This window comes from Liolophura sinensis, chromosome 7 (assembly GCF_032854445.1).
Source record: "Liolophura sinensis isolate JHLJ2023 chromosome 7, CUHK_Ljap_v2, whole genome shotgun sequence".
Classification (NCBI taxonomy): domain Eukaryota; kingdom Metazoa; phylum Mollusca; class Polyplacophora; order Chitonida; family Chitonidae; genus Liolophura; species Liolophura sinensis.
The window spans coordinates 29,379,828-29,398,236 of NC_088301.1; the positions used below are offsets into that span (position 1 = coordinate 29,379,828).

Genomic DNA, 18,409 nt, shown 5'->3' on the forward strand with positions numbered 1-18,409 from the left:
ATCTTATGAACATCGATTTTTCTGGGCTGTCCGCAGTGACTTAAATTTCATCATTAATCGACAGCAATGCAGAATGGCAACACTCACCGGATGGTTTTTCCCCCAGAGTACAGAGCGGTGATGGAAAGTGAGAGTCCTTTGACGAAAGGTAAGCCATATTTTGTTACTTGATAACTTTATATATGTATACCCACATGTATGTTCCCGGGGGAGAGGAAAAAACGGGAGGATAGATCAAACAGAACGATAGAAGGAATAGCCTTGGAGAGTTCGTGTAAGGATTTGATTTTGCTTGATCTGTGATGAAGTGCTGGTGTTGCTGTAAAATGCTGAGATTGGTGTAAAGTTCCGGAATTGTGGTAGCGTGCTGAAATTGCTGTAAAATGCTGGGATTGATGTAAGCTGGCAGTGCTGGAGTTGTTGTAAAGTGTTTGTATTCTTGTAAATTGCTGTTATTGTTTTAAGGTGCTGTGATTGTTGCAAAGAGTTGCGATTGTTACGAAGTGCTGAGATTGTTACAGTGTTCTGGAATTTTTGCAAATTTCTGTGATGGTGGAAAAGTGCGGGGATTGTTGTAAAGATCTTCGAATGTTGTAAAGTGCTGGGATTGTTGTAAAGTTCTGTGATGGTGGTAAAGTGCTGGTATTGTTTAAATGAGCTGACTTTGTTGTAAATTGCTGAGGTGGTCAGGTGCTGTCACATTGGTGCTTCGTATCTGTAACGCCAGGCTACTTCTACTTAACTATGAAGGAAACAGTCTAATTTCTTCCAAAACTGTTGTTTTATGAATATAATATGTGCGCCAACGACAAACTGGTATGTTATACTTTTTTTTACCGAGTTCTGTTATTTTGTGGGAAACCTAAAATCCTAAGATGTCGAATAGTAGGTCATTTACAGGGCTGTAAGTTGTCACCTTGTTGATAGATTTCACGTTATGCGTCATTTTAAGAAAATTCCAGGCTTTTCGCCCCGTGTTAAAACATTTAAATAAAAAAAATATAAAGTTAGACTCTTTTATTTCAGGGTTTTCTGCAAACGCCATTTACACCACTGGATTATGCATTCATTTTGTTGACGTTTCAGGCAAAATTAAAACAAAAAAATCTCAGTTGCATGCGTGAATCTGGTGGACTCTACGATTGGCCATTTGACTAGGAGGGTTGGGGGGGGGGGATTTAAAACCATATATAACCATCTAAAACGCAAAGAGAAACAAGCGGGTCTGTTTATTTCATTTTTGTTTTAAATATATGTTAGTGATCTGTTATCCGTCTTTGTTACGAAGAATGATACGCTCCCATTTAGAAATAAACGAAGAAAAAGAAGGAAAAATCCTCAGTACAAAGTTAAATGTACTATGTACAAGTAGATGGAATGGTGTTACAGACTACTGGCAAAGCGGGAAAAAGACGCAATGTGACATAGAAATGCATTCAACCTTTTACCGACTAATGCCAAGGTAACATCTTGTCTTCAACCTAGCAAAATTTCATTTCCAAATTGTCACAACAATCGTCACAACACTCGTCACAAAGAAAGACATGTCCGTTCAAAGGCATGGTTTGTCTATCTTGTTACAGAGTAAATTGCTTGTGGATGAAAGGAAAACCGTGGAGAGTCTGGGGAAAACCCGCACACTCGCTCTCTGTCTCGCTGTAGTGAAGGATTGTGTGCATCGGAGAAGAACTGGACTTTTGCCTAGAGGCCGGGAGTTGAGCCCCGAGCTGGCTGGACTGAGATCGGATTATACTGTTGACTACGAACGTGTCGCGATCAGATTCAACACCTACCATGCCCGGTTGTTTACACTAGATTGACCACATAATGTGACGTAAACACAGCTCGGTAAAACAGAGAAATCCCTGCAGGTGAGTCTTGATTGTGCGAAATAGACCCGTCGATTTTCACAGGAGTGACCTGTGCTTCTATATGAACACAACACATGATCATCATGATAGCTTGAGCACTCCGACACTTTGTTTGCAATACACCATAGAAGCTTTCACACGCAGTACTGCACCCTGTTACAGGCGTAATACAATTCCAGCCAAGCCAAGGTGACAAACAACCGATTTTAGAAAAGCTTTAGAAGAGCCAGCTAATATACTATGCGGTGTATTGTAGTCGAACATTTCGAAACCAGTGCGAATTGATGGACACGCTAATGAAGAAAATTTCTCCCCTTTTTATTCTGTTGTATATCAAAATATCAAACTGTCTGATTCTTCCAGGTATTCCACCGAATGTAAAGGCTGTACATTGATGTGCGTTTGTACATGTATTTAAAAGCAACAGTCTGAGCGCTCTAACTTTGTCACAGGTTCTGTGTGCTATATGACCTACGGCAGCTTTGGCTTAGCATATATAACTCGGCTTTTTTTTTTTTAACAGAGTCAACTTGTTGATTACGACACAGCAGGTCACACGAGTGTATTTACAACGACTTAACTTTTCTATTGACCCAAAGTTTAATGTGAAATGGATAATGGATTTCTTTTGCGACTGTTGTGACAAATCAGGTCAGATAAGGGTTCCCTGGAATCCTACGGCACCGCATTGCTGATTTCTTTTTGGGGTGCAGGCACATGTCATCACGGTAAGCCATGGCGGAGAATAACCACACGATCACCGGGAACATTTCAGAAGTGGCGGGAAACTCGGGTTTGGATTACCTCAACCGAACGACCCCCAGGCAACAATACCCGGGATACTACGATGAGTACTTTTACGATTATGATGACTCCATCAGCACGATACCCTTGGGGGAGGTGATCCCGGTGGCCTTGGTTTACGGGCTTACTCTCATTCTTGGGGTCACGGGCAACACCCTTGTTATCTTCTCTATCGGGAGGTACAAACCCATGAGGAGTATTACCAACATATTTCTGCTCAGCCTGGCTTCCGCCGACCTTCTACTTGTCTGTATCTGTGTTCCAGTCAAGGTAAGTCCTTTCTAGTGCACTTGCTTTATGCATTAGTGAATCATGTATTAGAACTGAAATGGATGTAAAGTTGTTTTTAGCCAGTGTATCTATATATTTAAACTCGTCAGCTCGGGCTGGGTCACCATTACTGTAAGTTTAATTCCTCCACAAGCACTACAGTCAATCAGTAACTCTTTTTCTTATCTTGTTACTTAAAGTTTTTGCTGCCGACGTAAGTAGCTTTGGCTGATGTTAAATTGGTGCAATCAACCGACCTTAAAAAAAAAGATTTCAGATCTGAGAGTGAACTAGATATGCCTGTCCTTGCACACATTTTATCTGCGTTTTCCAAATCGTTTTAAAAAGCTGCTAGCCAAATACTGAGTATTCAAATTTATTTTCTAGGATTGTAGAGTTACATGGTTATTTACTTTGTCACAAATTTCTCTCAGAGTAAATATATATATATATATATATATATATATATATATATATATATATATATATATATATACATATATATATATATATATATATATATATATATATTAACTGGACTGGTATTCGCTCCGGACACGCTCGCTGTTTAGTTCGTTATGTTAACTACCTGACATGTTTAGCAAATCAAGCTATGGACACGAATTCTGTGTAAACAATGATAACATCGTTCGGGAATGTGTCAGAATCATTTTCAGTGTTAGTATATCTGAACAACAGCCTAAGCGCATAGAAATGATTTGATTTCCGAAATTTTGATATCCATTGTTTTCTTTTAATTATCGATATCTATAATATTAATCATATAATTAATCACGAGAAATGATTACCTACTTTCCTGTTTTAAGTTTATACAATTTATAATAGCTGAATAATGACTGACTGGTGCTTCCTTAAATATCATCTGTCAAACGATAGGGGATTTGTTTTAACTGCGCAAGGAGTGCTAACAACTAATTGCGTCAATGGACACTGTTGGATAAAATCTGTTAACTTCATAACATAACTCCTTAGCGTAGCTGTATAGGCAGAAGTCAGTCTGTGGATTAAAAGATGTAACACATTGCAAATACCAGAAATAGCAGAAAGGAAAAGACCTCTAAGTTCGAAGTAGACATCATTTAATAGACGACTTAAAACTATGCATAAATATACTTTCATTTATTTTTTTTTTGATTTTTTTAAGAGAGTTAAAGGCGTTCAAACGTTTCAATTCTAAGGTGGACATAATGGACCATACTATCACAGTTTAGGAACTCTGACGTCACAGGAAGATTTTCCAACTCTAGTCACGACACTGAATGTGGGAATACCTGTTTTTATCCACGAGCAAAAAATTACTGAAATAATTTTCTCAAAAGTTGCTTCCTTCTGGTCAACATCAGGAGAAGGTGATGTGACGTTAGAGTTCTCAGATATCGTCAGTATGGCACATAAAGCCCACCATAGAATTCACATATATGTACGCCTTTCAACACTCTTCATGCAAATCTAAAAAAATGAATGAAAGTGTTTTTACGCATAGTTTTCAGTTGTCTGTATGGTGAACCTTACTTCATTTTTAGCTTTCTTTTACATTAACAGAAAGGCCGCCATCTAATATCATATTTAAAGCTTGTGAAAAGAACCGATTTTCTTCATTTAATGTTTAATCGTTTGAGACATCGCTCAGCTGGGGGTGAAGTTCTTTAATGACACCCTCAAACTGTTTTTAGTTGGACATTTTGACTCTTTATACGAGGGCTGCGTTGCAATCTCTGACATGAGCACTGGTTATTCAGCGTGTATGACACATATGTACTTGCATGGTGGGTGAGTTTTTTTTAAAAAAAATTGTTAACAACATTCCCACTGCCTGAAAAATACCATGCTTTATTTTTCAGCTACAGTTACGTGGAAACAGTCGGGGAACAGATTTTGATGGGCTTTTTGTTAGCGAGTGTGCAAATTGTAGAGCTATTTAAGCATTCACGTAATCAATTAGAATAAAAGCCTGATTGAGGTAAATTGACAGGAGGCCGTATTTCACCCTTTACGTCTTTGGTATTTCTCTAGATTTCCCGGGATGTTAAACTGTGTGTGACACTTCTGATTAATCTGCATGTCGTAATGATATAATTCATAATCGTTTATAACCATACGTGTTTAAAATTCTCTTGATAAACATAAAAAACATGCGTTTTATTTGTGTTACTTGTTTAAAAAGTATTTTCCCTTTGCCTTTTGACTATATGGAGTCATGGACAGATGGCAAAGAAATCATTCGCTCAAATATGAACTGTATTGAGCTTGAGACAATCATGCAGGCATAGGGTGAGGCAGTGGGTCTAATGAAAACACCCCATCTCACATGTCCGGGACATTTGGGGCGTGAAGCTGTCACGTACATTAACACTCTTGGAGCTCATAACGAGAGAGCGTCATCCGGATTTTTATGGCACCATAAACTCTAACACACGGTTAATGTGTTGAGGATATTGCCTGGGCGAGCAGTCCCGGATATTGATGGTGGGGAGGTTACGATGGGCTGTAGTTTACGCGATATCAGGCTGTGACCGCATGCAATAGATGGTTTGTAATGGCAGCCATCTTTGATGTAAGTTTATGTATTGCCCACTGGGTGTCTATTGTTAAAGTTGTCATAAGCTGGGCAGAGGCCCTTGGCTGGTAAGGGCATGCAATGGGCAATATACACAAACTTACCTCAGATATGGCTGCCATTGCAAACCATCTGCTCAGCTGCACAAGAGCGTTACCAAGTTACGCTGAGTTCGACATCTGACAAAGTCATTCGAGTCTAACAACTGGTGACTCTTTCACAAAACGCCGTAAATCAAATTTCTCGTGACGTTTTGGGGTGTCACATTTCCGCTGTAAATGACGCTGTCTAGGTTAAAGTTCCGTAAAACGAAACAAATTATGAGAAAAAATACGAAAGGTAAATGAGTTGAAATGAGTTGAAATGAACGAGTCGACTTCCAAGTTCTAAATTTCAATATCAACTCCTTGCTGGTTCATTCAACTCAGGCGTCCTTGTGGCAACCAGTCCGTCCTTAGCCAGTGAGGAGGCAATCTAACCTGGTTTGCAATGTACCTGGCGAAGGGCGCTAGTTTTCTACGGGATCTACCTCGTCTTCTCTATCAATAATGTCGACAGCACCTCGTACAAGGGAAATATTCTTGAGCATTTGATTAAACACCAATGAACGAAATGCGTTTTGTGCGCCCGATTCAGTGAGTGTGGCCTCCGGTGTTTAGAGATAATCAATCCCAGCAGCAGTTTGAATTGGTCAGTGTCCTCAAGAGCTTTTTCAGACGTGTACAAATTGATTAAAACAATCGTTTGCCGACGCAATGTTGTGGACTGAAACAGTTGTTGAGGACAGGCTTCTCCACAGGGGCTTTTCGCAAAACTAAGTTAGAAACTGACTAGGCTGTTTACCTTTATAAAGTAATTGTTTCGATATAGTTGATTGGAGTACACATATAACACTTTTCGCAGACTGGAATGAGACAAGTTTCTAATGCTATACAACGTCTAGCTATCAGTCTGGCCAATATTAAGTGGTTTGACACAAGTATATTATTATAGCGTCTAGCTATGAATCTTGTCCTTATTAAGTGGATGGTTTGACAAATATCTTTATAACTATACAACATCTCGCTATGAATAGGTTCTCTATTAAGTGGATGGTTTGACTCAAGTGTATTACTGCAGCGTCTAGCTATGAATCTGTTCTCTGTTAAGTGGATGGTTTGACTCAAGTGTATTACTGCAGCGTCTAGCTATGAATCTGTTCTCTGTTAAATGGATGGTATGCCACAAGTCTCTATTGCCTTAGACATAGGTCAAAGACAGCAGATTTACATGTACATCAATTATTATATTTAAATTAAACACATGATTATCTGTGAGACATTGGGAGGGTCATGCAAAACTTTTCCAAAAGATAAATTTTACGTATTTATTTTCTTAGGATTCTTGCTCGGCTTGGAAAACTATTAAGTATTGTTAAATACAATGGTGTTTTCGGATCTCATCTAAGTAAGTGATGTAACGTCATACATTGACATTCTTAATAAGAATTCCATTTATTTGTTTAAGCAGACCTTAGCATCATTCTTGTAAGTTTTACTGGGTTTTATTTCAAAATAATGTTGGAACCATGGACTAAAAATCCCATGTAAGAAAATAGTTGCCATTTTTTGGTTTAGAAAATGTAACAAAACATACTGCCCTTCATTTGTTTATTCGTGTTATTTATTTGTTCGGTGTTTTACGCCGTACTCAGTTATAATGAACTCATACGACAGGGCCTGCATTATGGTGAGAAGTGCCCTTCATTTGATGTATACGTTTTTAAAAGATAGGTTAAAAGATATAAATCTGGTTAGGCATAGAGGTAAATAGTTGAAATAAATCAAGATACTTCGTGTGTCTGTTGGTGTCATCAAGTTGAACATACCAACCTCTTCTGTCGAGTGGTAATACATTTGTTGAACAAATCAGAACTGTTAACTATCACTTATATCGTTATATCTCTCACTTCGTCTCATTTTTTGAGCCAACGAATTTTGGGCCGAGTTATGCCGTCCCAGCCCCTGGTTCCGCGGGGGTTTCGCCGTTGAGGGGCTGTTCCCACGACATTTATCATGCGGGTTAACCACTGCCTATCAGCTGGAGATGACAGCTGTATTCATCAGGGTCCAGCTTGTGACAGACTGTGACGTCAAGAGCGCCAAAAGGGAGCCACGTGAGGTCTATAATATCCTCTTTAACCCGTTATAACTGCCGAGATATGTAATTGGTTTTTTAAAGATAATTATATGAGGCACGGCACAATAAAACCACCCATAGGGCTATAAAGTGAACGCACTTCAACTGATGAACGAGATGTTTTTTTTGTCCACGGCTGGAACTTTCAACTATAGCGCTGTTTTGACAACGATTATTGAGTCCAGGTGTGTTCGTTATGAAAATAGCGGTGGCCTTAACTACAACTGAATGCAATGCCATTAAGCGCCATTTATTTCTGGTACATACCAATTTTCGATTTCCTTACTGTTGACCCTTATAGAAAATTGTAAACAGCTCAGGCCAGCAGTTGAACTGAAGCACTTAACCACATCTTCCGGAAAGGTCAGCGAACATAGTAAACAGCCACTAGACATTTAATAGAAGGTATTCTTCATTTATTGGAAAGATATTTCTGGTTCTGGAGCACCAACAGTAATTAGCGCTTCTCAGCAAATCTATTTCATTTCAAGTTATCGTTGCTTGTGGCAATTTACAACTTATTTGATTTACTTCGCACAGGCTGTTGAATGATTCTCTGCTCGGTGTGTCCATCGCAGGAGGGATCTTCCAAGATACACAACGAAAGCTTTAAGGTTCTTTGTGCAAGTCACTTCAGCGAAGTTCTGTTTTTAAGCTGCAGGACAAACCAGTAGTTCTTTATACAAATGAACATTTATTTTCAGATAAGGTATAATTCTCTTCTAATGAGAAAAAGTTTTGGTTTATAAAAAGGCATGCGTCTCGGGTAGAGATGGTATTACCGCGTCATTGAAAATGTAGCTATAAGATAGGAATTGAGCATTTATGCGTTATATAGTGTAGCTTTTCCATGATGCAAATAACGATGAGAGCTGACGTGGACAGTTAATGACCTTGTACGCGCAGAATATGTGATGTGCCCATGTTTATAGCTCGCTCACTTCTCTGTTTCCCCTATTGCTAGTTCGTCGTACACGTTTTCGTGTTAGATCATTAAAATTCCATCCAACCCACGTTACTACGCACTATCTCAGTTTTTTCTCTCTCGTAGTGCCATCCTACCTGTCACTTTTTGCCCTTCATCACTTATACAACTAATAAATTCTCTTTCTATGCATTAAACGAAGACAAGCTAATGTATGCAGATGTCATCTCTTTTTTTATATCTTATTCTGGTGCAAAGTGCAATCATTTATTTTAAAGTTAACTGTGTTTAATGTCAATATTTGAATCTAGCGTCATCCATTATTTGATCTTCTTTGCCTGAAATAACGTTGTAATTTCCTTCACTTATTCAAGGAGAAAAAAAGCTAAAGCGTCTACAAAAAAGATATACTCATATATCAGAGAATATTTGTTGATGTTTAGGGTTAAACCCAATGAAGGAGTGTAACGGACTAATTTGACCAAACCTCTATTAATCATATTTTTTATAGCTTCCAGTGATAAAACTTTTCTGATGATAGTTTGAAAAAAAACCCCACAAGTCCACTTAAGTTGACCTTAGTTGTACGTTAGGCTACACACTGCGTAGAAACAGGCTTATTCCAATTCAATAATCCAATAACTTTCCTGTTAGTAACTTGAAGTATTCATTAGCACACATAGTACTGTTTCTGATGCAGCTTTTAAGATTTGATGTGGCCAACACAAAGGCTTCTTCTTTGGCAAAGACAAATTTACTCACAACAGTATAAAGTAGACAATCGATCTGAGCGTAGTTCTTGAAAGCCACGCGATTTTAAACCTGCCTGACAAAGAGGAGGCGGATATTGTAACCACTCGAGTTGCAGAGAGCCCTGTTCAGCCGTACACAAACGGCCAGGGCCAGTCCTACCAGAGAAGCCCCGTGGAATCGGCCACAGCGCGTGTCCAAGCATCTCTTTTATTCTTCATCTAACCTCATTTCTGCCTAAACTGTGACCCTTTTTGCTTTTCTGGTTGAGTTTGCTTTCATAAAACTGTCAGTAAATGGCATTGACGGTGGCATCACTGAGGACGCGATGTGATTTGCGTTTAATTGAGGTAGGATAGCCGTTCAACAGTCGTAGATAGCTAATCTGTTCGCATCACTCGAGCGTGCAGTTAATGATTGGAATGATGGCCAAAGAAACTAGGCGAGGCATTTGTCGTGGTTAGTCGAGGATAGATAAATTCTTGATGCATTTCCGGTACACCGTGGCAAAAGTCTGCTTTATTACCTTGTTGTCGAAACTTTCCTCTTGTGGAGACGGTAGAGTTTTCGGATAATAGAAAAAACCCGCCCACCCACAACGCGGTTTTTGCGTTATTTGGACAATATACAGTCAGATATGTGAAACAGAAAGATAGATTATTATGGAATTGTCTGCAGAAATTGATGTGATTTGATTTGATTGGTGTTTTACGACGTACTGAAGAATATTTCACTTATTCGACGAGGTTCAGTACTATCCCGAGAGTAAGGAGAAGAATGTTTTTGATAACTCCACCGTGATTTGCAGAGATTATACCAAAGAACCTAAGGAGGAGATAAATACATGTACATGTATGGTTTAACGTCGTACTTTTTTTTTAAGTCAATTTTTCAATCATATGACGACGAGGAGTCATTAGGTGTGTGTACATATATTGTGTCTTTCCTTTACCGGGCGAGTCCATGCCGCCAAAGTGCTGCCGGCTCTAAAGTGTCCAGAAATGACACCTCACCCAGTCACATTATGCTGGCAGTGGGCCAACCAGTCAGTGCTGAGCGCCAAGCGAGGTAGCAGCAAATACCATTTTTAAAGTCTTTGGTACGACCCGAGCCGGGTTTGATCCCGGGGTCTCCCGACTTCGTGGCGGACCCTCCAACGATTAGGCAATCGAATCGGTCTATATGTACATATGGCAGAAAATTAAATAAGTTCATTTGTGATCGAAGATCAAGTGCTGACTTCTTAAATCAGCCCACTAAGTGTGTTTTTATCCAGCTGGCATATTTTTTTCTTAGCGTCTTATTTTTCAATCACTTATTGATATTGCAAAATCAGCTGTTATTTGAAATTCCAGTAACTTTTATTTATTATGTGGGAGCTAACTCACCCAAATCATTGACTTCAACTGGACGTTTCTTCTCAAAACGATCGATAATAGCGTTATAAAAAAGTGTGTCCTTAGTTCTTGCCTCGAAGTACATCAGAAATGTGAAACGAAGTGATAAGCGCTCAAAACCAGGAGCAGTTTCCGCTCAATCTCTTAGTGGAAAGTGGAACACGAACGCTGAATTAATATTGAAATGAAATGCGACAGGTGCTATGAGAAGCAATGTCGTCGATTACTGAAATATGCCACTCATAAAAGCTACCTGGAACAGCATGAATCGGACAAGGTTCTTTGATCCATTTTTCAAAATTATGATGAAGAATTTAAACTGAAACGCCTGTTTATAACGGTCAGTTAGTTTTCACGCGATGCGTCACTATATTCAAGAGATCATCTGAATTATTTCGTGTGGAGGCGACTTTTTTGAGGTACTTGACAATATGTGACTTAATGTCGGAAAGTTTCTCGTGTGCTACGTAATGGCTGCATTCACTCAAACGTTGTACAAGGCAGTCGAGTAATAAACATTCTATATATGTGCTTTGCAGTTTTATAAAATTTAGCCGTTCTGTAAACTGGGTGTTAGCATTTGAAAAAAATTAACGTACAGCTACGACTGTAATACTTGACAATTGATCCCACGTAACTGGTGATATACGGCCTCTTGTCAAATTACCTCAGGTCACAGGACCACAAACCTTAGACCTGAGTCCGGTTAATCTTAACTTGTGTTATTATTTCTAAAGTTAGTTTTGAACTTTAATATCCAGTTTTATCATGATTCAAAGTATCCCTAGGTAAGTCTGAATTTTAGCTCTGTAAAGTGTTTGAATATCATGGTTTTAAGTCAGACTTAAGTGCAAGACAGCTTCGTCACCCCGGGGCCAGTGGTATTATGTCGCCATGGCAGTACCGCGTATCTAATTTGTAAATCTGCCCCGGGCTGCTGCCCCATTTCTTTTTGGTTAATAGCCTTCGTATTACTAGCTCTCCATTTGAAAGCATTGCCAGGAAGATTTATGGGTACTGCAAAGCAGCTTTATTTGATCTGGTGATTTACCATGCCTTCGAATGAAACATGTAAACATTGTTGCTGAAGGATAGAATTTTACAAACCACATATTATATAAAAAATATGACGGTACACTTTGCATTCAATGCCTTTAATCTCAACAAGAGATATATGATGAACTTCACCATAGCTATAGCTTCAATGTTTTCTGGCATATTTTCTTTTTTGTGCTTCTTTTTGTGATTCTTTTTTGTTATAGCTATATACTCTCTTTAAATTACTTCTACACTTATGTTTACCATTAAATCGTTTTAGGTAGACAGTGAGTATATTCTTAAGAATATATATTGAGTCCATTTTGGGCACAAACTAATTGGAGACTTTATTGGCACGGTGTATGTGCCATACGCTCTGAAAGAATGAGCTATAGGATTATCAAGCAGGGGAAATTAAAAACGGCTTGTTACATGTCTCTGGTTAGTGGTGCTGGCCTGACACTGCTGTCATTGTTGGTGGTAGTGGCAATGCGTGTGGGTGGTGGTGGTTAGAGGGTGTTGGTTTAGGGGGGATGAGGTGGCTATTGGAGTCAGTGTATCCATGTATGTAACAGACTATCTGAACAAGTGCATGTGCGAAATACTAATACTAAACTGTAAACTATCCGATATACATGCAGGTTCGCTTACAACTAATCAGTACAAAGACCCAGCATGCGCCAAGTTTCTTGTTTGTTTCCATGTGCGCCGTTTTATATGAAAACGGGTCTATCATATACGTGTCTCCCGTGGGCGGTCTTGGCGTGAAAGGTGTCCAGCCTAAAGCTCTCCCGTCTTTCGATGAACAGAACAGGCGAACATCGTTTAAAACATAATTTTGTTCTCACATTCCCAAATGTGTTCCTTGTAACATTTGATTCTGTTTCTCGATTGTTTCACAAGCGTTGCTGTCGATAGTGTAGTTAAATATTTAAAAGATATTTTTAAAGTTGCCGAACTATATCCAATGTGAATTTCGAATTTTAACTGTTTTCTTCTTTTGTTTTATTTAGGTGGTTTAAAATGCGTCTATTTCCTGATTATTCTAATTTTGTCGAAAGTTTTTCCTGATTTTAATATGTTCTTGCGACTATCTGGCAGAAATACTGTCAGCGTGGTGTCAAACCCTATAACAACCATTTATTCATTCATTCTATCATTATATATGGTACTGCATCACAGCTGCATAATAACAGTCCGACATTCCACAATGTCACAGAACGCAGTTACCTGGCCGCCCCGCCTCTGCACTGCCACATCCCTGTGTTGTGCCATTTTTACACTTTGTAAGATTGAACAATGACCTTTCAAACTCGAGGCGGAAGCTCTTACTTGGGTATAACGTGCTTGCTGTTTGTTGAATGCTTTTTTTCTGGGATTTTAGCGGAAAGTACCTGGGGGATTACCAGGAAGTATATGAAGTGTTATTGTAAAGGAACAAACGCATTGTCCACTCATCCGCATGAGAACTCTTTTAATGTTTCCAGATGAAACAGACGGCTACTGTTTACTGTCTCAACACACGAGGCGAACTCGCTGATAAATTCCATACTGTTATTATTTATAATAATTTGCCGAGGTACTCTACGTGACACAGAGAGTCTGAGGGGCACGGTTCATTGTGAGGACATACAGCGTTCCAGCCAATGGTCTTTACTGTCACGCTTACCGGAAACCAACCTACATGACGCCAAATTAATGTTTTTCTCATGTTTGTTTAGTTAATAAAATATGGCGGCTTGAGTGGACACAGAGCTTTTCAGGAACTAACTTAAATCATGATTCCTGGCGCACTAGATGCCTTTTCTTCACTGTCTACCAGGCTCTCATTGTTGAGGGCACCTGTCGGTTCCCTTCAAAGTGCCTCTTGCGTAGTCTTATTGTCGTCGAAGATCAGTTGTCCCCTACCAATATGGCATGAAAGTCTACATGTAAACTGGTTAAATTTCGCCAGAAACGCGCCAAAGGCCCCAGGTTCCCCCGGGCACACAGTTTTCCATCACCCATAAAACTGGTTGAGTTTGTAAAAGTTACAAAAAAGTCTTGAGAATGGCATTAAATAACAGAGCATTCATTTGAGAGTTGAAGTCGGCATTATATACATCACCAAAAAAGAGGAAAATAAATAATTAAAAAAACTATGTTGGAAGCTATTTAAACCCCTTAGAATGAAATCAAATGAGAGTTTAAGTGAATGGAATTCATTTGCGACGGGTGATTCATATTTCTGCGCAACTGATTGTCACCCAGAACTGCTGGAATGAATCATGTTCTGAGAAATTCTTAATAGATACACAGTTCATTATTTGTTGCCTTTCTTCAAATTCTGTTGAACGTTATCCAATATCCGAAAACTGGAAACATTTGAAGCCTTCTGAAAAATCAGCGAAGAATAGAAATATTTTTAGAGAATTAACCGCAACCCATATTGCCTCCGAGCGAGATCACCTGGTGTTTTCTTTAAATTAACTCATTAGATATACCTCTTCACGCCAAGAGTACTTCCACACAGTATCCTTAAGCTGAGATTTCCGGTAGAAATGAACGAAGGCCACACGTTTGTAAAGCTTTTAATCATCATCAGAAAATATTTGATGTTACACAGATGCTATTTTAGTATTTCAAGTTTACAAAAATGTCATTTTATTAAGTTTGTTAAGGTAGATATGGCATAGATACACCGGTATGATACTATATCTCTACTTGGCCTGTTTCCTATGCTCCTGTGCATTATGACAATATTCCCAGCATCCCCGTTCCTGCGTAGTCTTTACAATTAGCCTCCGCTGAATCCTCACCTATCTAAGCACACGATAGACCAAGAACTGTGCAACATAAACATTGTGTTTGAAAGCTTGTCTCTTGTCCAAACAGTATGTGATACCCCCATGTAGAGAAATCCATATTACCACTTAATTTGAGTACCAGGGTTCATAAACATTGAGAGGTAAAATGGGCAGGGAAATCTAAAGTCAGCAAGCGTTTACTTTGCGCTTACCGTGCACCTCAATAAACAGGTAGCGTAACATAAACAGCAAGGAAACAGACTGAGTTACCTCTTTTTAGTTCGCTGTGACATTAGAAATTGAAGATAACTATAGAATGCTTACAGTATAACCCTTGTGAATACACAATATTAGGTAGAGTGAGTGAGTGAGTGCTTGGGGTTTAACGTCGTACTCAACAATTTTTCAGTCATATGACGACGACAATATTAGGTAGACACTGAACGCAAAATGACGGAATTCTGGACAAATATAACGGTGAATCACATTATTGTATGTCCAGTGCTTATCGGTGAATACAGCCATTGTATGTCCTGTGCCTTTTGGTGAAACCCGCCTTTGTATGTCCAGTGCCTTTTGGTGAAACTCCGCCATTGTATGTCGAGTGCATTTCGGTGAATCCAGCCATTGTAGGTCCGGTGACTTTCGGTGAAGCCTGTCATTGGATGCCCAATGCCCTACGGTGAATCCCGCCATTGTATGCCAAGTGTCTTACTGTGAATCCAGTCACTGCATTTCCAGTGTCTTAAGGCGATTCTCTTTATTGAGTGTTCAGCGCCTTGCCGTAAATTCCGTCGTTGTATGTACAGTGTCTTACGGCGATTCTCTTTATTGAGTGTTCAGCGCCTTGCCGTAAATTCCGTCATTGTATGTCCAGTGTCTTACGGCGATTCTCTTCATTGAGTGTTCAGCGGCTTGCGATAAATTCCGTCATTGTATGCCCAGTGTCTTACGGCGATTCTCTTCATTGAGTGTTCAGCGCCTTGCCGTAAATTCCGTCATTGTATGTCCAGTGTCTTACGGCGACTCTCTTCATTGAGTGTTCAGCGCCTTGCGATAAATTCCGTCATTGTATGTCCAGTGTCTTACAGTGATTTCCAAGAATATATTTCATCAAAGTTGAGTCTTTCCAAGAACTTTGAATCATTGGTATGAATAACTATTGAAACATTGTTTCGGCGGACATGTGCTATTTTATTTTCGTTGGTTGTATTCCCTCCGAACCACTCCTACTAAATCTCTTTTTTGGAAATATTCTATTGGTTTCTGACTAATTCTGCAGTTTTTGGAAAAAACGTACTGGAGTACTGATTGACAGGAACGTGTTTTAACTTTGACAATTCTGTTCAGTCGTAAGCTGATGCTCATATATGCGCATATCCTCGAATTCCAGCTGACAGGGAAAACAAGTTGGGTTAATTAAAGAAGGCTGAGTTAGGACGATGGGTCTGTTTTAACTTCAGATCCACAGCTCGCGCTGTTTCTTTATACGTCACTAATTGCTGGATCAATATCACCCATTCGTTACCCAACACTCCTGAGGTTTGGCGACTGTATTTCACCCGCGTTCCTTACTGCTTGGCGGATGTGAATGACTTGAGTTGCGCAGGTACCACACATTCCTTTGAAGGTTTCAATCAGTGCTAACAACAAGTCGCAGCCTAAGACAAAAAAAGAGGTACTAATATCTGCTCTTCTCGAACAGATGTTCCAATCACTTGGCGTAGAGAAGACTTTGCGTTTTTTTAAAACCTGAAATGAAACTTTAAAGCCTCGTGTTGGCAGTAACTATAGCATGTACATTTATGTTAATCGTGTGCCAGTAGATCATTATTCCATTCACTTTGTAGGTTGAGAAGTCTTGATAGTTAGAATAAAACACTAACTGAGGTAAGTTCACAAGAGGCGGTATTTCACCAGTTACCTGTGAGCATTTGCCATCTGTCATACTGCCGTCGCTGTTCTGGATTTAGTCTCTATGCTGTACGTTTTTCATTACAATGTATTAGACCGCTAGATCGTGAGTGGCTGTGGATTCTATACAGCTCATATGGCCTCGGACCCGCCTTTATGCTAGGCGTGTCAGATATATCTTGGCCCTATCTTGCTGGGCGCTCAGGATAAGAGGGATAGGTCAAGTACAGGGGGTAGGTTTCATGAAGCTTAATTAGTGTTAAGTTGCCCTTAGCTAAGTGCACTTTATATCTCTACAACATACGTTGCAATGGTAGTCAAGGGCTTACTTAGCTAAGTGAGCTTCATGAAACCGACCCTCATGAAATCGGCCCTAATGTCAGTATAATGTGGCTGTATGAGGCGTCATGTCTTAGGTCTTTGGTATACAAGGCATTCCAGTGAGGTGGCACTAATGACGAAACTGGGTCCAAGGATATTGGTGTGATATCACAGAAGTAATGTTGAAAGCAACCTTAAGCTCAATACAAACAAACAAACAAATCAGAATATCTTCGCCACGACATAAAGTATTTAACAGTCATTTCTACTTTGTGTATCACCTAGTACCGGTTTCATGAAGCTTACTTAATGTTAAGTCGCCCTTAGCTAAGTGCACTTTATATCTCTACAACATCCGTTGTCATGGCAGTTAAGCGCTTACTTAGCCAAGTGAGTTTCATGAAAATGGCCCCTGCTATATTATTTAAGAAAGTCAAACAGCGATACCAAAAGCGAGAGAAATTTATAACGGTTAATTCCTGCAAAAATGTTGTAGTTTGAAAATTTTTCGTGTTTTTATGTTTAACGAAATATTTATACTAATGAGGATTCTCTCTCGTCTGATGGATTGCCACGCAAAAACAAGTGCAGGAACATTCGTGTCAGTGACGACATTGTGCACTGGGAATTGTAAACTGGAAACACTCACCATTTTGTCCAATAAACACTGACTCACAATGTTAATTAACAATAAATCAACAAAACCCTTCGACTTCTCACGATCTCTAACAAGCGCATTGAGTTTCTTGTGATAAAAAGCAAGCTCTAATTTTATCAAGAGCAATGGATCTGGCTACAATGACATTGGGAACTTGTTGTACGCAGTCTTGTACTCGTGAAAGAAGGTTGAACATTGAGTGTAACAATTAACCATTAATAGGATCTAATCTGCTATTAGCCAGTAAAGATACTTCTGTACTCTGGCATTAAACATCCCAAGGTTTTTCGACAAATATGAAGCACACCGACCTATCTTACGCACCAAAGTCTACACCAATCCCAGGTGCCACAATTATTAAGTTTTGTTTTCGTTAAAAATCCTGCTCATGTGCCGCTTTTGGAATGCCCAAGTCGGTCCGATAGAAAACAGGATAAAACACAATTAAAACTCCTGGTATATACGATAATAACACTGATGCAGAATAGCTATAACTGCTTTGTTGACACTTTTCTTTAGGGCAGAAACGCTCAGATACACTTTAACTGTCCCTTTTAAATGACAGACATATGAAATAACATACGTAAGACCGGAAAAACATATTATTAGGTATTGGTTTTATTTCTTCTTCTTTATATTGCGCAAATGCTGTGTACGCAGCGTACCATGATTTAGTATACAATATTATGTGCGATATAAAAGTTGTATATAAATAGGTCTATTTGTTCACATACTCTGTTGTCACAAATATGCAGGCACTCCCTCGATTTTTGTTTCTGTGTAGAATCCAAGCAACATCGGCATTTTATTTATTTAGCATGTCTGAGTGTATGAAAACCTATTTCGTAAATACACAAAAGCGTACACAAGCTTGATGAATGTAACTTAAAGCATACTGTTTTCGAGGAAACCTCTGAAG

The 18,409-nt window shown here is 39.2% G+C and overlaps 1 protein-coding gene across 1 annotated transcript in view; it reads left to right on the forward strand.

Moving 5' to 3' along the window:
- The first annotated feature begins 1,780 nt into the window (after positions 1 to 1,780).
- The window catches only part of LOC135470820 (galanin receptor type 1-like), a 43,542-nt gene continuing 26,913 nt past the window's right edge, over positions 1,781 to 18,409 (forward strand). The window contains exons 1-2 of the mRNA XM_064749863.1: positions 1,781 to 1,871; positions 2,395 to 2,945. Coding sequence (XP_064605933.1) covers positions 2,607 to 2,945 — 339 coding nt within the window. The 5' untranslated portion in view covers positions 1,781 to 1,871; positions 2,395 to 2,606. The remainder of the gene's footprint in view (positions 1,872 to 2,394; positions 2,946 to 18,409) is intronic.